Source organism: Lithobates pipiens, unplaced genomic scaffold (assembly GCF_037356315.1).
Source record: "Lithobates pipiens isolate NorthernLeopardFrog02 unplaced genomic scaffold, aLitPip1_a1.2 Scaffold_13, whole genome shotgun sequence".
Classification (NCBI taxonomy): Eukaryota; Metazoa; Chordata; class Amphibia; order Anura; family Ranidae; genus Lithobates; species Lithobates pipiens.
Window position 1 is genome coordinate 351,415,857 of NW_027507718.1, and position 25,092 is coordinate 351,440,948.

The 25,092-nt window shown below is 42.5% G+C and overlaps 1 protein-coding gene across 1 annotated transcript in view; it reads left to right on the forward strand.

Annotated features, from left to right (window-relative positions):
* The window catches only part of RXFP1 (relaxin family peptide receptor 1), a 523,212-nt gene that overhangs the window by 151,400 nt on the left and 346,720 nt on the right, over positions 1-25,092 (forward strand). Inside the window, exon 2 of the mRNA XM_077477119.1 lies at positions 1,762-1,905. Within this exon, the coding sequence (XP_077333245.1) occupies positions 1,762-1,905 (144 nt within the window). The remainder of the gene's footprint in view (positions 1-1,761; positions 1,906-25,092) is intronic.

Here is a 25,092-nt window from a genome sequence, read left to right on the forward strand (position 1 = left end):
CTAAGATTGCCCTGTATTTCCCTGTCTTGACCCTAACACTACCCGATCAAGCATGATCTATCTATTTATTTTATAATTTTCTTTACACACTTTTGTTGGCTGACACCTTTCTTTCCTGTAAGGAAAGAAATATATATTGTATCTGTCTCTCCATTCAGAAGATAAAGAGAACACATGGGCGGACTGCACAGTGACTAATCACAGTGTAGGCAAGTGCAATCTGTATCTCCACTGCAGGTGGCACTCGAATGCAGCGGCAATGCGGGTGGGGGAGGAATTTGTCAGGAACTTGGTTCCTCTATTGATTGCTTTGGTCACAGGAAGGCAGTTATCTGATTGGATAAATACACAAAAGGTACATCGCTTAACTCTCTTATAGTTCAAATGCACATGACAATGGAATGCCTCTCATAAAACAAATGCAATACACTTATTTCAAAAAAACAAAAAAATTAAGTCTCTTGAAACTTTGTGTAATGAAATCAGTGCCCTTATTTCAAAGAACACCAATGTGCTTTCTTGTGAAATTAATTCACCACCGCTAGTTGTGTTTTAATAGGAATCTTCTTATATATGTGACCACCACCATCAGATGTGCCCTCACCTGAAGTGCAGGACCTTACATACTATGTATGGTCAAATACACTTGTGTCCTATGTCAGAAAAATAATGGACATCCAGACTTCTTGAGCGATTCATCACAAATTCTTCAAAAAGTGCTTTGTGCAGTGGTTAAAATAATATATCCAACGTTGCCTCTCTCAAATTCACCACTAACCAGTGGTCACCTCCACAGCGTGTGTTAAATACTCACCAAACACATTTTCTGGTGTACACAAGCAAAATTTGCATATAAGAAGAATCCCTCTATTAGTCTTCAGGAGGTAATATAAGCACGGCCAACACGATTTTTCATTCACAGAGCCAGCAACTTTCATCGGAAGAAAGTAAAAGGACGAACTGTCATAGTGAAAAATTGTTTAGTATTGTAAAACACATATACACCATCCACTTACAATAAAAAGTCTCTCATCCGACACTGACATCTATCGCATAAAATTGTAAACAGGCCAGCTCCAACCGCAAATCACTTGCTGCAAACAACGACTTGTAGCACCGTTGTGACATGTGTCTCTTGGACACAGCACATGAGTGGATGAGATAAATTATTGTTGACAATTTTAGGGTAATTGTCTTATGTATTTAATTAATTCATATCAGAGCAAGCGTTTTTAATAATTTTCCAAGATGCAGACATTAGCAGACAGAAGAAAATAGCCCTTGTGTATAAAAGTGCAAGATCATATGATATCTTTTAATTGCTACAGTCATCAATAGTTTCTTTCCCTCCACTTTAGTCTCTATAAGCTAGTCCCTTTGTGTTGTTTGAACCATAGCAATAAAATATTTTTCTCAACAAAGTTTGAATTATATCTAAAATACCTTAATCCCATAAAATAAGCATGCGTTTCAGTTTACCATCAATACTGATCTGCTTGGTCAATGTAAAAAACTGAATCTAAACATAGCCTGGGATGAATCCTTGTAGATAGTGTTTATTATATGGATGCAATTAACTCATTGATGATCATTTGAATAAAATGTTATGCAAACTACATAGTAAGTATGTGAGTAGCTGAACATCAGAAATGTGTTTGCAGTATGGTGATGAAGCTGTTGCTGTTACTGTAACTGCAGTTTCAGTTATCTTATTCACTTACACAAGTAAAGATAACCCACTACCTTTTTCTTTTTTACTAGTTGCATTAGCAGAATGTGTGCATTCCGAAGTCTCCTGCCCTCTTGGATACTTCCCGTGTGGCAATATCACAAAGTGTCTTCCTCAGTCCATGCACTGTAATGGAGTTGATGAGTGTGGAAACCAAGCAGATGAAGATAACTGTGGTAAGTCACAAGTTGTTTTCTTTGATGGTGTACTAACAAACCAGAACCAATGTTAGTGGAAAGATATGTGTCCCAGCTGTATGACCTTGTTGACAGTGGAAGACCTTCAACATCAACATTGAGATCACTCTCAAAACACTGGAGTCTTTAAGGGTCACACACTCAGCCGGTATGCCCAATATCTAGCACCACTCAGTGGGTTCTCTGAGCAGGGGCATCTAAGACTCTCATCGTCATTCTACAGACACAAACTGACCTTCACCCCTCAGATATACATGTGCTTATTGAAAGCTTCTCATGCTTAAAATGGCAAAACACCTTGATCCACAGATCAAGCATTCAAGCATCAAGCAAAAATGTCGCTGTTTCATGTATTTCCATGGGGTTTATTCAGTACCATTTAAAAGAGTCTCTTACTTGTTTTCATGATTTTAGGAAGTTCCTGGGGCAACACAGTCTCAGCCACATGCTCCCCCAGAACAGGGAATTTTATCCTGGGCTCATATAGCAGGCTTAAACAGTAAAGTGTAATTAAACCCAAAAATGGTAATACAAAACACAGAAGCTGACCTTAGCACTTTCTATGTCTGTTGCTTTTTTATTATTTGAAAGACTTTCATATTGCAGTCTGTCCCAAGATCGCTCCCCAAGCTTTTTGATTTTTGGGTGACTACATTGCCTTGCAGGATTCTATGAAGCCCCATCACAGCCCTTCATTTGTGCATGCTAATGGGAGAGGACTACAACTCCTGTGTAAAAAACACACAGGAGGGCCCAAAAACCCGCAAACACAAGTGGATACTCACATGCCAGTATAAAACATAAAGCAAAGCTGATGGCACAGCAATGATGGGACATGTAGTCTGGAGGAGGGGATACAATTAGGATGATGTTATGAGTTCAGAAGAAGCCAGAGGCTGTGGCTGTAAAGAGAGTCATTTATTGTGATAAACTGGTCGAGAGTAATGTAGTTTCAGGGCCGCCTTTGACTCGGTGCAAAAGGATCAGCTGCCCTGGGACAAATCCTTGTTGTGGGGCCCATACCAACTGCCCCTTGACCCCACACTGCCCTCTAATAGTTAGTCAGTGGATTTGGCTATCACTTAGGAGTTTAGAGTGGCCTGCAGCCTGTGCAGTGATTGGCCAGCTCGGTAAGGTAAACTTTGTCTGGGGAAAGCACCTATCAGTCCTGGGCACAGTCACACTGATCCCTCTCCCTCACCATGTCCGACAAGCCACAGACCATCGTTGCGCTAATAACCATCTTCACCAGAGGGTTCAGCAGGGTGTGCCTGTTGTTTGCATGACATCCTCTGGACACGATCAAGGTGGGACTGTGGGGGGGGGCAATGCAAGGGTCTGTGGAGGGAGGGGGTTCTGTGTAATAGGGGTAGTATGGGGAGGGGGTCCTGTGTAATGAGGGGGTAGTATTTGGGAGGGGTTTTGTGTAATAGGGGAAATATGTGGGGGTCTTATGTAATGATGGGTGTAGTACAGGGGAGAGGTCTTGTGTAATAATGGGGGGTAGTATGGGGAAAGGAGCCCTGTGTAATGATGGAGGTGGCATGTGTGAGGGGTCCTGTGTAATGATGGAGGAGGGGGGCCCTGTGTAATGACAAGGGTAGTATAGAGGATGGTGTCCTGTGTAATGAGGGAGGAGGGGGTCCTGTGTAATAATGGGGCTGTGTAATGATGGGGGTAGTACTGGGGAGGGGTCCTCCTGTAATGATGGTGGGGGGCTTCATGTGGAGAGGGAAATTGCATGGAGGGGGTCAAGAAAATGTTTGCCCAGGGTCCAATAAATATTAAAGACAGCCCTGTGTATTTCTGATAAAATAACAGAGCCTTTAGTACTACTTTAAGGCTGGGTTCACACTGCCGCACAGAGCGGCTCATAGCAGGGTTTCCGGTGCTACAAGAAACTCTATTTTGCTTTCAATAGAGTGAGGAAGGATTAAAGCTTATGGCAGGTTATAATTTCTTTATGTACTCTATTGTAGGAGAAACCCAGGACCCACTGCACAAGTGTAGGGTCTGACAACCTTCCCTTCCTTTCTGGGCTCTACAGTGGAGATACAGCAAAAAAACATTAGAATAAAGTGGAGAGGGGTTAGAACTTCTGACAATGTTTTAATTTCTGTCAATGCCTTCCTGGTGCAATCAGAACTGCTCCCTAATTTCTTGTCCTGATCCCACAGGGACTGGAAATGAGGCAGAATCTCCTCAGTGGAGTCACAGACAGAATAAAAACCTGGCAGAAATGTTAACTTTTCCCCATGCTATGCAAGAAAAAAAATTTATGCATGATTTACCAGAAGGTCAGGTCCTTTAGATGCACCTTTTGAACTCATTTTAAATTTTAGGGGTGTAGTACTATTGGGCAAATAAATATATCTAATCTATCAGACTTCTACATATTGACATATGCCCCAAGAAGACCTACTCCAGTAGACATAGAACACTCTGCTTCTGACCATCTATCTACCCTTCTTGTTACACTCACCTGACAGCAAATCGTTTACCCAGCATCTTGTGAATTTTCTCAGATAAAAAAGATTAAGAAAGTCAGATTGATTATCAGAAGCACAGTTTTTGTGCCTACTGGAGGTCATGTTGGAGGATCTAAAGACTGGTTCGAGTTGAAAGCAATGATGTGTAGCAAGCTCCCGAGCCTCCAGAAGCCTAATGGTGACCTCCAGGGTTAGGGACAGCTGACATCCTTCTGTGTAGAGTGGGTTACAAAGCATGGTGGGTGTAATGCAAGGTAGACTGAGACTTCTATAGAGAGACAGCCATGCAGGGAAAGGTATCCAGCCGGACACCACATCTGCATGAGTAGAAACACTGTCTCCTATGGCAACAGTCTTCTAATAAAGGCTGCAATGAACTTCTTCTACAATCTCCTATTGTAGAACTTCACTTTCGTTTAGCCGTCAGTCTTTCACTAGACTTACTGATCCACTGTCACTGGATCCCTTGAGATCTTCCAATCTAACACTCAGTATCTTCCTCAAGTGTCATCACCGCTTCACTGCTGTGTCCCTGGTTTGACACTCACAGATACTCCCCAAGCTACACCCCTGCTGACACATTAGGTCCCTGGCTTGGCACTCCACAAGCGTCACCTCTGCTGTCCCGCTGGATCCCTGACTTGGCACTTGCTGAAGTTTTCCCACTTCTTCCCCATCCCCGGCTGATGAGAAGTCTGCTCTTGTACTGGCCTCAGCTTGCTCGCAGTGGTCTCTGGTGGTGAGGTGGGTGGCCCCTTAGTGGCTCCCCCTCTACCTCCGTCTATGACTGGGTCCCCGGTTGGCAGAACAGTTACTTCTGGTTGGACTGCAAGCCGCAGACCCAACCCTACGCTGCTCTCTTGTTTATGGATAGACCCTCAGACAGCCTAGCAGCCAGATGTCCCCGGGATAGGCCCAAGGTTTATGGCAGCCCAGGGCATTACAACACATGTCCACCCAGACAGCTGTCCAGGTGGCGCAAAACCCCAATCACCTGACTCCAACCCAAATAAATAGTCTCTCCCATCAGGCCAAGGAACCCAAGAAAATCCCTTGGGCTGAGACATCCCATTCATTCCTAAACTGTCCTTGCAATGCCCTTGTCTTATCTAATGGCACCAGATACCCAGCCATCTAGTGACAGAAGAGAGAAGTATAGCAATTCCAGAATCAATGAAATCAATTGACCTCCTATCAATTGACCAAGGCAACTATCACTTGGCAGATAAATTTAATAGCCACCCTGCCTAAACATCAGGGTGCTACAGATGTTTTCTAAAATCTGCCCAGATTGGGCAATGAACTTTTTTCACCCCTGGTTATCTTAAACTTATTATAAAGACAAAAAGCAAACAGGTTTATACTTACCAGCTCTGTTGAATGGAATTGCACAGAGTGGCACCAAATCTCCTCTTTTTTGGATCCCCAGCCAACACTTCTGGCTATTCTTCTCTGGCAACTGCCCCATGGGAAGTCACTTCCTACGGAGGCATTTGTGCACACCCACAGACAACAGGGCTTGGCCTCACCCCTACTTCCTTGTCACTGGCTTTGATTGACAGCAGCAGGAGCCAATGGCTCTGCACAGAGAGGCCCTGGACCTCCTCTTCATGGATCCCAAGTCTGCCCACTTGCCACAACCACTATAAGGGGATTTTTCTCTAACTTACAATTTTCTTTACCTCATATTTTGTAGAACAGAGTAGCAGGAGTGAAAGTTGCAGAGGGATTGTTACAAGGAACAAAAAGATCTCACCAGAGTCTCTAAGACACGAAATTCCAGTTTTGCATGGACAGATCATTTAAAACAGTCCTTTTCAACATTTTTATTGTGAATGAACCCTTGCAATAACTTTTAGGTCTCACGAAATCCCTGCTAATAAATATTACACCTACAGCTCAAAGACATTTGCATGAACAATAAGCTGTAGATAGATATAGCTAGATATAGGAAAAAATAAAACATCAAGGAATGTGGTATACTTAGGGCCTTAGTACACTGGTTGTCAGTGGGGAGAATGTATCTCTTAGGCCGCGTACACACGCGGGGACTGTTCGCCCAACTTTGTCCGCTGAACAGTGTTTCGGCAAACAGTCCGCTCGTGTGTGGGCTTTCAGCGGACAGTTTCAGCGAACAGTCCGCTGAACAAGGTTTTTCGGAAATTCCGAAAAACTGTCCGCTGAAACCTTGTTTCAGCGAACAGTCCCCTCGTGTGTAGGCTTGTTCGTCAAACTAAGTTCCGCGCATGCTCAGAAAGGATTTACACGCCGAAAGTTATAATGCAGTGTATAGGACGTCGTATTTTTCGTCCCGTCGTACGTGCCGTTCACGTCATCGCGCACGGTTTCAGCAAACTGTTCGTCCTTCGTGTGTGGCCATGTCCGTCCATGCTAATTTTGAGCGGACTGTTTGCCGAAACTGTTTGACGGACAAAGTTGGGCGAACAGTCCCCGCGTGTGTACGCGGCCTTACAAATACCTGAAAAGATCTTTGGTGTCATTGGAAGCTTATCTGTGAGGGAGAAATTACTAATTGCTCAAGGAACCCCTGGCAACTTCTGGAACCCTAGATGTGAAAGGCTGCTTTAAAATATAGCCATCGTGAACATTCAAGTGCACTGGACATTTAAAGTGGAACTATCGGTAACATTTTAAATTTATGTGCTTGACACAGTCTGTCAATAACATTAACAGCAGTTTTTGTTTTTTTGAGTCTCTCTGTAACAATGTTTGATTACCTATTGATCCTGACAGAGATACGTTAATTTTTCACTTTCTTTAATAAGCCAAGCTATCAAAATGACAGTTACAAGGTTTGGCACAGACCTTATAACACTGCTAAAGGTGCTTACAATAGATCCTTGATATCTCCTTTGCTACTTGTCCGATAGGAACAGGGACAGAGAGTCCCTTATCTGCTTGATTATCTGACAGATGTTCCCCAATTTCATCCCCCTACCCAGTCATTGTGACTGACTACAGGGGAGCCCAGGGACTGGAAGGAGCCTGGTGAGCCTGTGGACCTGGGAGAAATGGAGGTGGAGATGCCGGATCATCTGCCAGATCATTCATCCACTGAACAGTCACCCAAATCACTTATAGTTAAAGTGACTGCTACTGCAATAGGGTTTGTATGTGTCTTTTACTGCTTTAATGTAACACAGCTATGGTGGCAGTAAGGGCTGGTTCACACTGGGATTCCAGAGGAATACACGCATTCCCTTGCAATTCCTGTACTTTCCCATGTAGTGAGTTTTGACAACTCATTTATTTGAATGGGCTGCAAAATGCACTGGAGCACGCAAGCAGTAGTGCTTGCACCACTTTTAAAATAAAACCAAAATGTTTTACATTGCACTCAAAATACTTGTGAGTAATGTAAATGAAAAAATTTGAGGAATGTGAATACTTAATGTGATTGTAGCCGTATTAGTGGAATTGTGACAGAGAAAATTGAGTACTGTCCGTGATACTTTTTTTATTTGCACTAACATACAATTTTTCAGGACAAGCTTTCGGGGTATGTCCCCTTCAAGGTCCAAGTAGTACTGATTTAAGAAATGTGAATAGAAATTTTCAGAAAAAACTGTTCCTGTCCATAAGTTGATTAAACCACAGATCCGTAATACAGTGTGACAGAGCAAGACCCTGTCACTGTGAAAATGGAGGAGAATATGACACAGAATTTGCATTAAGGGTTAATGCGAGGTTACGGACTATTGCTTCTGAGCAGAGAAAGCGGTTTTTGGTTTTCTGTAGTTGTGGATCAGAAGATTTCAATCCTGTGCCTGGATGTTATCAGGTGTGCTGGGTTGTTATATACTGAAGCCTGAGGATAGCTCAGAGCTCCCAGTGTGGGAGGCAGAAAGTCTCACCCAGAGCTCAGAGGTGCCCCAGCCATCAGGCAAGAGACAGGAAGTCTCCAGCAGGGGTCAGATGTGCCCCAGCAAGGAGTCAAGAGATGGGAGGTCTCACCCAGGGGTCAGAGATGCTCCAGGCAGGAGTCTAGAGACAGAGGGTCTCGCCCAGGGGACAGAGATGCCCCAGACAGCAGCCAAGATAAAGGAGGTCTCATTCCAGGAGTCAGATGGGCTCCTATCGTGGTGTCAGGAGAACCCCTATTCAGATGCCAGGATTGGGCTGTGCAGCAGGGTGCTGTGACGAAAGGATAAGAGAGCCAAGTGAACCCGTAGAGCTGAACAACACAGCCAGAGGGCCTGGTAAGAAGAGCAGCTGTGGTGCCAATAAGATGCCAGGTGGCTCTGTATTTTTGTTTACATAGTTTTGCATAGTTTTACATAGTTAGTCAGGTTGAAAAAAGGACACAAGTCCATCTAGTTGAACAAAAAAAAAATAATACAATCCCATATACACAATCCTTCCCCCACAGTTGATTCAGAGGAAGGCAAAAAACCCCAGCAAAGCATGTTCCAATTTGCTACAAAATTCCTTCCTGATCCTCCGTGAGGCAATCGGATTTTCCCTGGATCAACTTTACCTATAAATGTCAGTACCCAGTTATACTGTGTACATTTAGAAAATAATCCAGGCCTTTCTTAAAACAATCTACTGAGCTGGCCAGAACCACCTAACCACCTCTGGAAAGAGTCTATTTCACATTTTCATAGTTCTTACTGTGAAGAAACCTTTGCGTATTTGGAGATTAAATATTTTTTCCTCTAGAAATAAAGATTGCCCCCTTGTCCTGCCCCCTTGTCCTCTGTGATGACCTTCAAGTGAATAACTCATCACCAAGTTCACTATATGGACCACTTATGTATTTGTACTTGTTGATCATACTCCCCTTAATCTCCTTTTATCAAAAGAGAATAAATTTAGTTCCTCTAATATTTCCTTATAGCTGAGCTCCTCCATGCCTCCTATCAATTTGGTTGCACTTCTCTGCACTTTCTCCAGTTCCCCAATATTCTTTTTGAGAACAGGTGCCCAAAACTGAACTTCATATTATAGGTGAGGTCTTACTAAGGATTTGTACAGGGGCAAAATTATATCCATACCTCTCGTAATAAAAAAGTCCACACCTCTCTTAATAAAAAAAAGTACTTTGCTTGCTTTGAAAACTGCAGCTTGGCATTGCATGCTATTATTAAGCTTATGATCTACCAAAACCCACAGATTCTTTTCCACAGTTGGACCCCCCCCCCCCCATTATGTAGGATGCATGCATATTCTTAGCCTCCACGTGCATAACTTTACATTTATCAACATTAAACCTCTTTTGTCAATTAGTTGCCCAATTAGACAGTGGATTGAGGTTGGCTTGTAAATTGGAGACACCCTGTAAGAATTGTATTCCACTGCATAGCTTGGTGTCATCTTCAAAGACATACCGTATTTATTGGCGTATAACACGCACTTTTTCCCCCTAAAATCAGGGGGAAATCGGGGGTGCGTGTTATCCGCCGACCCCCCACTGTTTCTATCCATTTCTGCCGCTCTCTGCGACTTCCGGGTATTTTTGGCTATCTTCGGCCGTTCTCGGCTATTTTTGGCTGCTCTAAGCTATTTTCGGCCGCACCCCGAAACGCGCCGAGAACGGCCGAGTGTGGCCGAAAATAGCCGAGAACGGCCGAGTGCGGCCCAAAATACCTGAAGGTACACAGGACATCCGCTCTGTATCTCGGTGGCGCCATTTTTAAACGGCAAACACACTAACAAGACTGCAAATGACTGACAAGGTTGCAAATGACTGGCAAGCTTGCAATGGAAGGCTGCAAATGACTGACAAGGCTGCAAATTACTGATAAGGCTGCAATGGAAGGATGCAAATGACTGACAAGGCTGAAAATGACTGACAGGGCTGCAATGCAAGGCTGCAATTGACACTGACAAGGCTGCATTGATGGGCATTTAAATGTAAGTTTTTTTCCTTAAACTTCCCTCCTAAAAGTTTTTTTCTTTTAAATTCCCTCCTAAAATTGGGGTGCGTGTTATACGCCGATAAATGCGGTAAATGGTTCTTTTAATCCCAGACCCAATATAATTTATAAAGATATTAAAAAGAAGCCCCATACACACTATCATATTTTCTACTGATTTTTGTCTTCAGATTTAACAAAACCATATGATATGAGGACAAATCTTAGGAGTTTCAATTTGTATGCAATCAGGCAGTCCCATGCACTACATGGTTTTGGTAAATCGGAAGACAAAAATCAGCAGAAAATCTGATAGTGTGTATGGGGCTTAAGGGTCCCAGCACTGAACCTTGGGGTACACCACTGATAACCTTAGACCATTCAGAGTAAAGGCCCATACACACGATCAGACTTTTTGACAAAAAAACATGCAAATTAGCTGTGTGTACGCTCCATCGGACAAACTTTTTTGGTTTTCATCTGACTTTTGTTGGCTGTGCGAATGGACAAATTTTCTGGCAACAAAAGTCAGACGGAGCAAAGTCTGATCGTGTGTACAGAAAACCATAGGACTTTTGTACAAAGTACAAACAGGCATGCTCAGAACCAATGCAAAAGATCAGACGACAATACAGAAGTTGACCAATGGTGGCGGTAAAGAGCAGAAAAAACACATAATTTGGTGAAAGTTGGCTGAAAAAGTCCTGCTGTGTGTATGCAATACAAGTTCAGGGCCAACACCCTTTGTACAAAAATCCAAGGGAAAGTTTGTACAAAGTCCTATTGTGTGTATAGCCTCATATACACGATAGGACTTTGTACAAACTTTCCCTTGGATTTTTGTACAAAGGGCGTCGGCCCTGAAATTGTATTGCATACACACAGCAGGACTTTTTCAGCCAACTTTCACCAAATCATGTGGTTTTTCTGCTCTTTACCACCACCTTTGGTTAACTTCTGTATTGTCATCTGATCTTTTGCATTGGTTCTGAGCATGCCTGTTTGTACTTTGTACAAAAGTCCTATGGTTTTCTGTACACACGATCAGACTTTGCTCCATCGGACTTTTGTTGCCAGAAAGTTTGTCCGTTCGCACAGCCAACAAAAGTCTGATGAAAACCAAAAAAGTTTGTCCGATGGAGCGTACACACGGTCGGATTTTGCTCCAAAACAGCTAATTTGCATGTTTGTTGTCAAAAAGTCTGATCGTGTGTATGGGCCTTTAGAGGCTTAAAGGCCCGTACACACGATCAGACTTTTTGACAACAAACATGCAAATTATCTGTTTTGGAGCAACATCCGACCGTGTGTACGCTCCATCGGACAAAATTTTTCGGTTTTCATCTGACTTTTGTTGGCTGTGCGAATGGACAAATTTTCTGGCAACAAAAGTCAGACGGAGCAAAGTCTGATCGTGTGTACAGAAAACCATAGGACTTTTGTACAAAGTACAAACAGGCATGCTCAGAACCAATGCAAAAGATCAGACAACAATACAGAAGTTGACCAAAGGTGGCGGTAAAGAGCAGAAAAATCACATGATTTGGTGAAAGTTGGCTGAAAAAGTCCTGCTGTGTGTATGCAATACAAGTTCAGGGCCAACACCCTTTGTACAAAAATCCAAGGGAAAGTTTGTACAAAGTTCTATTGTGTGTATGAGGCTTAAAGGCCTGTACACACGATCAGACTTTTTGACAATAAACATGCAAATTAGCTGTTTTGGAGCAATATCTGACCGTGTGTACACTCCATCGGACAAACTTTTTCGGTTTTCATCTGACTTTTGTTGGCTGTGCGAATGGACAAACTTTCTGGCAACAAAAGTCTGATGGAGCAAAGTCTGATCATGTGTACAGAAAACCATAGGACTTTTGTACAAAGTACAAACACGCATGCTCAGAACCAATGCAAAAGATCAGACAACAATACAGAAGTTGACCAAAGGTGGTGGTAAAGAGCAGAAAAACCACGTGATTTGGTGAAAGTTGGCTGAAAAAGTCCTGCTGTGTGTATGCAATACAAGTTCTAGGCCGACGCCCTTTGTACAAAAATCCACAAGAAAGTTTGTACAAAGTCCGATCGTGTGTATGAGGCTTAAAGCCTCATACACACGATAGGACTTTGTACAAACTTTCCCTTGGATTTTTGTACAAAGGGCGTCGGCCCTGAACTTGTATTGCATACACACAGCAGGACTTTTTCAGCCAGCTTTCACCAAATCACGTGCTTTTTCTGCTCTTTACCGCCACCTTTGGTCAACTTCTGTATTGTTGTCTGATCTTTTGCATTGGTTCTGAGCATGCCTGTTTGTACTTTGTACAAAAGTCCTATGGTTTCCTGTACACATGATCAGACTTTGCTCCATCGGACTTTTGTTGCCAGAAAGTTTGTCCGTTCGCACAGCCAACAAAAGTCTGATGAAAACCAAAAAAGTTTGTCCGATGGAGCGTACACACGGTCGGATTTTGCTCCAAAACAGCTAATTTGCATGTTTGTTGTCAAAAAGTCTGATCGTGTGTATGGGCCTTTAGAGGCTTAAAGGCCCGTACACACGATCAGACTTTTTGACAACAAACATGCAAATTATCTGTTTTGGAGCAACATCCGACCGTGTGTACGCTCCATCGGACAAAATTTTTCGGTTTTCATCTGACTTTTGTTGGCTGTGCGAATGGACAAATTTTCTGGCAACAAAAGTCAGACGGAGCAAAGTCTGATCGTGTGTACAGAAAACCATAGGACTTTTGTACAAAGTACAAACAGGCATGCTCAGAACCAATGCAAAAGATCAGACAACAATACAGAAGTTGACCAAAGGTGGCGGTAAAGAGCAGAAAAATCACATGATTTGGTGAAAGTTGGCTGAAAAAGTCCTGCTGTGTGTATGCAATACAAGTTCAGGGCCAACACCCTTTGTACAAAAATCCAAGGGAAAGTTTGTACAAAGTTCTATTGTGTGTATGAGGCTTAAAGGCCTGTACACACGATCAGACTTTTTGACAATAAACATGCAAATTAGCTGTTTTGGAGCAATATCTGACCGTGTGTACACTCCATCGGACAAACTTTTTCGGTTTTCATCTGACTTTTGTTGGCTGTGCGAATGGACAAACTTTCTGGCAACAAAAGTCTGATGGAGCAAAGTCTGATCATGTGTACAGAAAACCATAGGACTTTTCTACAAAGTACAAACACGCATGCTCAGAACCAATGCAAAAGATCAGACAACAATACAGAAGTTGACCAAAGGTGGTGGTAAAGAGCAGAAAAACCACGTGATTTGGTGAAAGTTGGCTGAAAAAGTCCTGCTGTGTGTATGCAATACAAGTTCTAGGCCGACGCCCTTTGTACAAAAATCCACAAAAAAGTTTGTACAAAGTCCGATCGTGTGTATGAGGCTTAAAGCCTCATACACACGATAGGACTTTGTACAAACTTTCCCTTGGATTTTTGTACAAAGGGCGTCGGCCCTGAACTTGTATTGCATACACACAGCAGGACTTTTTCAGCCAGCTTTCACCAAATCACGTGCTTTTTCTGCTCTTTACCGCCACCTTTGGTCAACTTCTGTATTGTTGTCTGATCTTTTGCATTGGTTCTGAGCATGCCTGTTTGTACTTTGTACAAAAGTCCTATGGTTTCCTGTACACATGATCAGACTTTGCTCCATCGGACTTTTGTTGCCAGAAAGTTTGTCCGTTCACACAGCCAACAAAAGTCTGATGAAAACCAAAAAAGTTTGTCCAATGGAGCGTACACACGGTTGGATGTTGCTCCAAAACAGCTCATTTGCATGTTTGTTGTCAAAAAGTCTGATCGTGTGTATGGGCCTTAAGACTCATAAACCACTACTCTCTGAATTCTGTCTTTTAGCCAGTTTTCTATCCATTTACAAACTGATATGTCCAAGCCTGTAGACTTTACCTTACACATTAGTCAAGTTTAGGGAACTGTGTTAAACACTTTTGCAAAGAACTTGTTTGACTGTTCATATTGAACAGAACCCCTGCGTGGACAACTGATGTCTATGTGAACTTTCCATTTTATTTAATAAAAATGGGCTGCCATGCCCTTAAATACTGTTTGATCTGGCACAACTCATTAAAAAAAGCATCTATGAGTAATTTCCCCAATACCATACCACGCATTGGAATCATCAAGAGTAATAAAACACCTCTTGCTGCCTTTGGTGCTGCTCCTCACATGACTGGAGAAATCTGCAAATGACATACAAACAATTTTAGCATGAAAGGCTTTAATTCTACTGCTACTTAGTGTGCATGCTCCTCTTGTTTGTTTGTATGTCATTTGTAGAGTTTTAAAAATGCACTGCACCAAACTACATAGTAATGTTGTACCATGTGAATTGGTGCCCGCAAATGCACTGTGTTTGTGATCTGCACTTGGGTTGCTGTTAACATTAAATTGGCACCTACATGCAGAGCATAAGAGCAGCTCGTTAAAATGTGGTGCCGGAAATGAGCACAGAACGCACCATTTCCACACCATGTTCTTATGTGACCCGGCCCGAAAAGAGTAACCCATTCAGTGTGTTACCAAAAAACAGATAAATACAACAGCTGCAGATTAAAAAGGAAAGGTAATTTTGAATAACAATACATTACAATATGGCTTGGGTAGTAATAGTTTGTGCTATATTAGCTTTTTTTATTTGCTATACTTTTATTTTTTTAGAAAAGTGAAGCTACCCTTTAAAGTCTATTTAAAATAACATCCAAGGCTACCCTGTCCAAAGTGTGAAAACACTACTGTGCAATTTCACTGTAGAAAGAGCAACAATGTCACCGTATAATAGAAAGTGAAAAAATAGCAGATCTACTGACAGGATAAAAAGTTAATACAAAAGATGTCTTAATGGTACTGACAGAGTACATCTTATATGTATTTTTTTGCTTACAGTTGAACTTCAAACAAACCGTTTTTTTTGGTGTAATGCTTGCTATACAGTCTGTAATATAAACATACACGTTTGGATTGTTCAAGCATACAAATTTGTGCAAATGAAACCAGGAGAGGTAATGCAATCAGATGCATTCATCACTGGCAATACAAATATAATGCCTACAATAAAAAAAAAAACAATCACATCTTTAGTTACTGAAAAAATATATAAGTCAGCAGCTACAATTACTGTAGCTGCTGACCTTCTGCTGACCTTTAATATAAGGACACTTACGTGTTCAGGGATCCTGCGTGGCCAACTGCCAGGTCCTGTTGCCTGCAGATTGGACCCCGCTAGCTGTGTTCCTCTGATTATGCTCATCTGGTAGATCAGAGTAATACCCTTTTAATGTTGATTCACACATCACTGCCATGTCCTGAATAAAGTGATTGTATTAGTAAAATATAGTATATTTTGATTTTTACAAGCCTCTGTGAATATGGCAATAAGTGTATTATCTAAATATGTTATTTTGTTTACTTGAGCATTTTGGTGGGTTCTATGATGTCATACCACATTAGAGGGTAAGGGGTGGTTTCTTGTTCCTCGTCTCTGATTGGTGGATGTTTAAATACCATTTTGAGATTGTATGCATTTGTCACTAAGGGGTCCTTTGGGGCTCCTAAATGTTGCACTTCTTTGCTGTGATCTCTGAATAAAAAGCATTTGGACCTTATTATCTGTGGTATGCTGACAAATATTCACACTGTTCTACACATGGTTCCAGTCTCTAGTTGGCTGTTGTTGCAGCACCCACTACTTTTTGAGCCTATTCCAGGATCATATGCAATGGAAATATTGACAATGGTAAAAGACTAACACTGCACAAGTTAACCTGTTGTCTGCTGGGAACTCTTATGCTTTCTTCAATTGCCCCAACTTTGCCGTCCAATGTTATATTTCTTTCATCAATCACTGGTCAGTGGGATAAAACTGGGACTGTTATAAAAAGTTAGGACTGTATATAGTGTTGCTAGGTTAATGCAGTTCTTTTAATTACTGTTAGCCCTTGTACACACGGTCGGAGAATCCGTCGGAATGTGTCCTATCGGACCGTTTTGGCAGATAATCCGACTGTGTGTGGTATGCATCGGACTGATTCCGTCCGAATATCCGTTGGACCAAATTTTCCAACATGTTGGAAATATTTCCCGACCAACTGGGCCGGTCGGACATACTCCGATCATGTGTAGAGAATTTTGATGGACCAAGTGCCACGCATGCTCACATTCAAATTCCGACACAGAAGTGCTCGCTCAGGTAAAACTACTGCTCGTAAGCGATATAGCACATTCGTCACGCTGCAATGTTAAAAATTCATTCATCAAGCGCATTCTCTTGTTCTTTACAATGCTGCAAGAAGGAACTTCTTTTGATGCTCATAGTCACACTTCTCCCGAACGGATTTCATTACTCTTTTTTAACCATTTCAGCAATACAATTTTATTTTGCGTCACATCTACACAACTTTAGATTAGGTTTTTTCTTTTTTGGATGTTTTTGGGGGGGGATTCCCTAAAAATCTCCTTTAAAGACAGTTTGCTCATTTCTCCTTATTTTATTTTTTTATTTTTTTGTTGTGTAAACTTACAACAACAACATTATTGTATTTTTTATATTTTCTTTTTCTTTTTTAATCTACAGGAGGTTGTTTAGTGTTGTTACCCCTTGTTATTTAGTTCACTTTGTATTTTTGAAATGTACCTGCCTGCTCACAAATAAACTGTACTTTTGGAAGGAAAACACATTACACAAGTATTTCATCAAACAAAAAAAAAATTTATTTTGTTCGCTAGAAACTAAAAATAGGAACGCAGCACTGGAGAAACTTCTTAACTTTGGTGCAGCCTTTGGCCCCCAGGGCAGACATGAACAAATTATAATTGCAAAAATTGGTGGCCTGAGGAGTAGATATCTCAGGGAGAGAAGTCTGGTTCCTGAAGTCCTAGAGAGCAGGAAATTCAGAAATCCAGAAAATGCAGCCTGTCAAAGTGAACCATCCTGGGGTAATAAACAGCATCTGGATCTTCTGCTCTCAAGGACTCCAGGTGCTTCTTTCTCTCCGTGAGATATGTTAGCTTCATGTCCCCAATTTTACCATTCAGATAGGCCATGTCTGCCGTGGGGACCATGATCCGCAACAAAGCAAGCAGTTTCTCCAGTGCTGCGTTCCTCTTTGTTCTGTCAGTATAAAACTTGTTGTGGAACTGCCACAGGCAGGGCATCTCCATGTACAGTTCTATGAATAGCCTCATAAAGTTTGCATTTGTGAATGGATCCATATTGTCTGCAAGACACAACACAAGACGAACCCTCAAATACTAATAATGCAATTAAAATCCCTCCTAATCTTGTCCCAACATGGGCCTAGATAGAAGCAGTCTAGTCTAGTGAAGCACCAAGTTAAAAATGTTACCTTCGTTTCCACGTTCGTCGCGTCCGCACCTCACACTCTCCTCCCAGATCGTATGGACGATACACACGTGTTGCGTTTTATATACAGTGCGCATGCGTGAAACTCCGCCCGCCCCTGACGTTCTTTCCAGACTATTCACCGCCCCTTCGCTTCCCGCGCAGTGGGGACAGCACATGGCGGAGAGAACGCAGGTGCGCACTAATAATAGTTCCACTAACGAGGAGGAGGGTGAGGAAAGCCTGGAGCCTGAAACGTCCCGATCCAGGAAGACAAGATTTAAGGCCTCAAATATGTCTTTTGGAGAGATGTTGGAGATGGTCGACATATTGAACAGGACCGACTATGATGGGAAGTATGGACCTTACCCAAACCCAAATATCAGAAAGGCCAAGATCATGAATAAAGTTGTGAAGAATCTTCTGAAGAATTTTGGGGTACACCGATCCAAGGATCAACTGAGAAAACGCTGGTCAGACCTGAAACTGAGGGGGCACGAGCAGTACATAAGGATCAAGCGTGTTCTTAAAAAAAGTAAGTAGCTGTCGTGTGTTCATATGATTATTCTTGCTTGCATACACGCTCCATGTGCTTTGATTTCATGTTGTGCATTTTAAAATGGCCACTTTCAAGGTCATGGTTTCGTTCGTTCATATGAAACATCGTTCTGCAGGGAAGTATTTCAGCTTAACAAAGTGTCCCCAATAATGTTCTCACCTTGTAACTCGGCCCAAAAACACAATTGTACAACACTTCCAAGCAATGTTTCATATACCTATTTCTGCCCTCTGTGTGCTAATTAATCTTTGTTTACATTCTCATAGGGGAGAGAAAACTCGGCAAGTATGAGGACAACAGGGACCACACCCCTCCCAAAGAAGGGCAACTTCCAAAAGCAGAAACAGAGGAGCAGGAGGAGGAGGAGGAGGAGGAAGGAGAGATTGTGGAGGTTGGACAAATTGTCACCACAACAGGTGAGTGTCGGAGAACACAGCTTCCGGTAAGCTCATCAATGTATATCACCATATTTGGATTACATGGTGTGTTTGTTTGCTTTGTTTTGTAGGTGATGTGGAAGAAGATTCCCGTTTTACCAGTGAAAGTGCCCAGATCTTGATCGGGGAGATAATGGGGTGCAATCGAGATTTGGAAATTGTCCAACAAAACATCAATGATGTTAAAAATAAAATGAAGAACATCATTGATGTTTTGGGGAGAGTGTGAAACCAAAAAAACTAGATAGGGTTTTATTTTTGCTTTTAAAAAAAAAAAAATGTTGTATTTTGCAAAATTAAAAATTTGGAAGATGCACAGAGTGTGTAAACATGCGCTATCTCCCATCATGGGGGATCAATGTACATGTTTTGTGTAAAGTGTCTGAGATGAAGGGGTTGCAGCCCCAAAGCATGTACATTGATCCCCCATGATGGGAGATAGCACATGTTGACACACTGTGTGCATCTTCCAAATTTGTTTTTTTCAGGGGTCACACCCCATGTGATGAAGGCAATATCAGCCCAGTTTGTACATACTGTCTGATATTGTCTTCACTTTTCAAAGTTGAACTTTGTAAGTTCCTGTGTTCTGTATTTTACGGTTTGATACATGCCTGTTTACACAAAAACAACAAGGAAAAAAAAAAATCTGATTAAACTCTGTTTTGGATACACAAAATCTCTTGGTTTGTTGTAAAAACCTTTACTAAACGCACATGTAAATGTGCTTGTATTAAAAAGTTGAATTCTCAACAATGTGTGGCTTCCTTTTTCATTGGGCATAAAATGTATTTGTAGTCAAATTTGAGTTTGTGCTGAAAAGGAGTGCGATTTACTAAAGGCAACTCCACTTTGCACTCCAAGTGCAGTTTCAGGTGTACTTTTGTAGTACACTTGTAGTGCATAGTGGATGTGCCTTTATTAAAAAAACACCCAGAGTGAGGTGTAAATTAGGACAATCATGCCATTTTCCTGCCATGGTGCTGAAAAGGAGCAAGATTTTGGGCAGTAATTCACTACATACATTAGTTAACGAGTGTGTAGCAGACCCACAACATAATAAGATTATCTGAAGAAGAGACTGTCCCCTCATCTCGCTCTGAACTTGGGTTTGCACTGTTGGTGAAAAAGGCACAACATGAAAAAAAATGGCAAAGTGGGAGGCCACAGTCTGCCATTCCTGTGGCGTTGAAGGACACTGTGTAGTGAAACAAGAACAAAAACTAGTAATTTGACAAATCAACATTGCAAGCAGATTAGACACCCACATTTTTGGGATAAATTCTTCTAACATTTTGGGAACTGAGTATTTAATGCCTAAAGTATAAGGTCCCCTTATGAGAGTCATCACCCCCCCATCCACCCCCATATGATGGGCCCTTGCTAAAAAATGAGGGGGGATGTTTTGGACAGGTAACCCTCTCCACTTGATTGAGAGCTGAATGCCTAAATAATGTGTGATACTTTGGGAAGCCCCTCCTTACTTACACTATTGGCAGCCCACCGGACAGGTAAGAAGTGTCCTAATAACTAAATGGAAGCACATTTTGACATTCTGCTAGTACATAGCAAAAAAATTAATGTGTTAAAAAAAATAACAAAAACATTTGAAAGTATTGAGGCAGACCCTTACACTACATGCTTTGGTGAATTCGTACATAAATGTGATCATCAAAAAGGTAGGTAGAGTGTGTATTGGGTTGGGTCAAGTCATCAGATAGAGGATTGCTATCAGCTGAGCTAGCAGTTGGGGAGAGGGGGGTTACTAATGAGTTTGGCACAACCCCATAAAAAAAGGTCACTTTGCATGAATTGAAGCACACACATCACATTTGTCAAGATTTTAGGGGGTGTTTAGGGGAAAGCAATACTATGGAGCTGCCAAAAGACATTGTTAAGTGACTAGACTATAGTTTTATGGGCCAAGAAGAGCATGGTGGGGAAGTTAGTGAGGCAAATCTGCATGAGGACAAAGGGGCAGAGTATATGAATTAGAGCATATTGCAATGATGGTAATTAGGGAATGAGGAAAGAAATGCAAGACATTAGCAACCATGAAATACATAGAATGTGATGTTTAAGGATAAAACTTAGCATAATATAGTCCTTCTGCAGGACCTGAATGATGGCAGAACAGGTCTCTGGAATAATGATCCCCAGAGCCTGGGGGGAGATGCCTGTAGAGAACTTGAGGTCCTGAAGTCTTATCCCTGTCGCCAAGTAGCGCAACGTGGCGATGAGCCTCTGCTCCGGAGTGATGGCTTGCCACATGCAGGTATCCTGCCTGGTGATATAAGGGGTCAGCAAAGCCAGCAGACGGTGAAAAATGGGGTCCTTCATCCGGAGATAATTCCTGAAATCATCAGGATTATTCTCATGGAACTCACGGAGCAAAGCCATGTGCAAGAACTGGTGATGCTGGCGCAACCAATTCTTGGTCCACAAACGCCCCCCCTCCCTGTTCATGGATCGGGCTCGTGTCAAAGTAAGAACCCCAACATGAAGCCCCTGTACAGCACAAACTGTACGACGAGTACGTAGACAAAACATGTTTGGAAAACGGTCGGCTCCTCACAATGGACACCAGAAAGCACCGATAAACAGCAAGGCCTGAAAGAACGACCTGAATAGCAGAAGCAAGCAGACAATAAAAAATGCCTTTCAAAGCGTACTATACCAAGATATAGTCCACAATGAGAAACAAATACTTAATGACTGCACGCACTGATTATCAGATAGGCAAAGACAAGCAGAAACTGAAGAGCAGTAGCGATCTGAATCACTAATCTGAAAAGCGCGAATCGTCTCTCACCAAACTTCTACTAACACGCGATAGACACGAGATCAGCAGAACGAGCCCAAAGGGTGGCGGATGTGGTGCTGAACTTCCTTTTTCTAGTCCCGCCGTACACGGCTTACGTCACTGCGTTCTTGGCAACCGCTAAATGAGACAACTTGGTCCGACCATGTGTATGCAACAGTTTCGGACACAATCCGTCGTACTAAAATCCGACGGACAAAATCCGACAGATTTGGTTGGCAGAATCTCCGACCGTGTGTACAGGGGCTTAGTCAGAATACTGCAGGTGTTTAATCACATCTCTTAGTAATGTTGTTGTTGTACACTTGCTAATCCTCTCTTTTTTTAGGCTATGCTTTGCCTAATACATTCTTTGAAATACCTCAAGGCGTGTTGCTAAGTGCTGTATGAGTGCTGTATGAGCAAGGTGTATCATCTTCATGTATGCATGGAAATCACAAAACAATTCAGCAGCTCCTCTTGGTCCAATAGTACAGTAGTGTGGAATTTTAGTTGGACTTATAAGGGGAATGATCTGACAGACCTCTGGCAATTTAATGTGACTCCCATCCAAAGGGAAATATAACTTCATTGCTCAAAGTAAGATACATTTTGGATAGTGAATGTTCTAAAACAGGAGTATTGCCATTCGTAGGATGTAGGATGAGTCTCCACCCATCTAATAAGTCTACGTCCCAGTATATAACAGGCAAATTAGATATTCGTTTTAGCTTGTGGCTAGGAGTTAAAGTATGAGTTGCGATCACCTACAGGTGAGAGGTGGAATGAAATTGTGTGCTGTATTGTTGTCTTTTTAAATTAGACATGGTGTCAGGATTAAAGTGCATTTCCTGCAGGCAGATTACAGCTGAAGTAAATCATTATAGGGTAGTATACATAGCTTGATGTTTGTTTTGGTTCCCCCATTCTCCTCCAAGAGATTAGTGTCCTGCAATCAGCCATTATTGAGTTTGTGTAGATGGGTGTTTGATGCAAGTCCATAGTGTCGCGTACAATAGATGACAATAGTGAAAGTGGGAAGTGAAATTAATGTCAGGTACAGTGCAGTTGGGTAAGAGGACCCCTCAAGTTGGTCAAAGATTGTGCACTCAATAAATGTACAATGGTGTGAAAAAGTGTTTGCCCCCTTCCTCATTTCCTGTTCCTTTGCATTTTTGTCACACTTAAGTGTTTCGGAACATCAAACCAATTTAAACAATAGTCAAGGACAACACAAGTAAACACAAAATGCAATTTGTAAATGAAGGTGTTTATTATTAAAGGTGAAAAAAAATCCAAACCATCATGGCCCTGTGTGAAAAAGTGATTGCCCCCCGTTAAAACATACTATAACTGTGATTGTCCACACCTGAGTTCAATTTCTCTAGTCACACCCAGGCCTGATTATTGCCACACCTGTTCACAATCAAGGCATCACTTAAAGCGGAGGTCCACCCTAAAGTGGACCTTCCGCTCATCGGAACCCTCCCCCCCTCCGGTGCCACAATCGGCACCTTTCAGGGGGGAGGGGGGTGCAGTTACCTGGATAATCCAGGTAACTGCACCCACTTCCGGGACAGCTCTCTGCGGAAAGGGGCGTAACTTACGCCCCTTTCCGCAAGTGCCCGCCCCTTCCCGCAAGTGCCCCGCTGCCTGCTGGGAAACACACAGCTCCCAGAGGCAGCGGGGAGCGTCCTTATTGCGCAGCGCAATTCGCGCATGCGCAGTAGGGAACCGGGAAATGAAGCCGAAAGGCTCCATTTCCTGATTCCCATACCCAAGATGGCGGCGGCAGGACCCGACAGACGACCTAGCGATCGGCTTCGGGTGCCGACATCGCGGGCGCGCTGGACAGGTAAGTGTCACTATTTTAAAAGTCAGCAGCTGCAGTATTTGTAGCTGCTGGCTTTTTAAAAAAAAAAAAAAACGCGGAGTCCCGGTGGACTCCCGCTTTAAATAGGAGCTGCTTGACACAGTAAGGTCCACCAGAAGATCCTTAAAAGCTACACATCATGCCGAGACCCAAAGAAATTCAGGAACAATTGAGAAAGAAAGTAATTGAGATCTATCAGTCTGGAAAGGGTTATAAAGACATTTCCAAAGCTTTGGGAATCCAGCGAACCACAGTGAGAGCCATTATCCACAAATGGCGAAGTCATGGAACAGTGGTGAACCTTCCCAGGAGTGGCCGGCCGCCCAAAATTACCCCAAGAGCGCAGCGACGACTCATCCAAGAGGTCACAAAAGACCCCACAACAACGTCCAAGGAACTGCAGGCCTCACTTGCCTCAGTTAAGGTGAGCGTTCATGCTTCCACCATCAGGAAAAGACTGGGCAAAAATGGCCTGCATGGCAGAGTTCCAAGTAGAAAACCACTGCTGAGCAAAAAGAACATCAAAGCTTGTCTCAATTTCTCCACAACACATCTTGATGATCCCCAAGACTTTTGGGACAACATTCTGTGGACCGATGAGACAAAAGTGGAACTCTTTGGAAGGTGTGTGTCCAAGTATATCTGGCGTAGAAGGAACACTGCATTTCATAAAAAGAACATTATACCAACAGTAAAATATGGTGGTGGTAGTGTGATGGTCTGGGGCTGTTTTGCTGCTTCAGGACCTGGAAGACTTTCCGTGATAAAAGGAACTATGAATTCTGCTGTCTACCAAGAGATCCTGAAGGAGAATGTCCGACCATCTGTTCGTGTACTCAAGCTGAAACGAACTTGGGTTCTGCAGCAGGACAATGATCCTAAACACACCAGCAAGTCCACCACCGAATGGCTGAAGAAAAACAAAATGAAAACTTTGGAGTGGCCTAGCCAAAGTCCTGACCTGAATCCTATTGAGATGTTGTGGTATGACCTTAAAAAGGCCGTTCATGTGCGAAAACCCTCTAATGTAACTGAATTAGGACAATTCTGCAAAGATGAGTGGGCCAAAATTCCTCCAGGACGCTGTAAAAGCCTCATTGCACGTTATCGCAAACGCTTGGTTGCAGTTGTTGCTGCTAAGGGTGGCCCAACCAGTTATTAGGTTTAGGGGGCAATCACTTTTTCACACAGGGCCATGATGGTTTGGATTTTTTTTTCACCTTTAATAATAAACACCTTCATTTACAAATTGCATTTTGTGTTTACTTGTGTTGTCCTTGACTATTGTTTAAATTGGTTTGATGTTCCGAAACACTTAAGTGTGACAAACATGCAAAGGAACAGGAAATGAGGAAGGGGGCAAACACTTTTTCACACCACTGTATGCACCGACATTAAGAGTGTTTAGTTGGCAGCTTCATTCCCAAGGTGGTTCTCATTTTTGTCATACAATTCTGTTGCTTCAGATGGGGTATCAAAGAAGTAGGTGCCACTTTGGGCTATGATCTTCAACGTTGCTAGGTATATCCTCATGTAGAGGATGCTTCCGGTAGCATCCCTACGCTACCGGAAGTGACGCAATCGAGCTCGAGGCTCGTTTATACACTGCATTTGAGACTTGTCTGCTTGTGAGTACATAACTGTTTTGCTGTAATAAATCATATGTGTTAAGAATTACTACACTATGGGGCTCCCTTCCTCCTTATTTCTTTAACCCCTTACATATGCACCAATTGCCGAGGTAAACCTACACC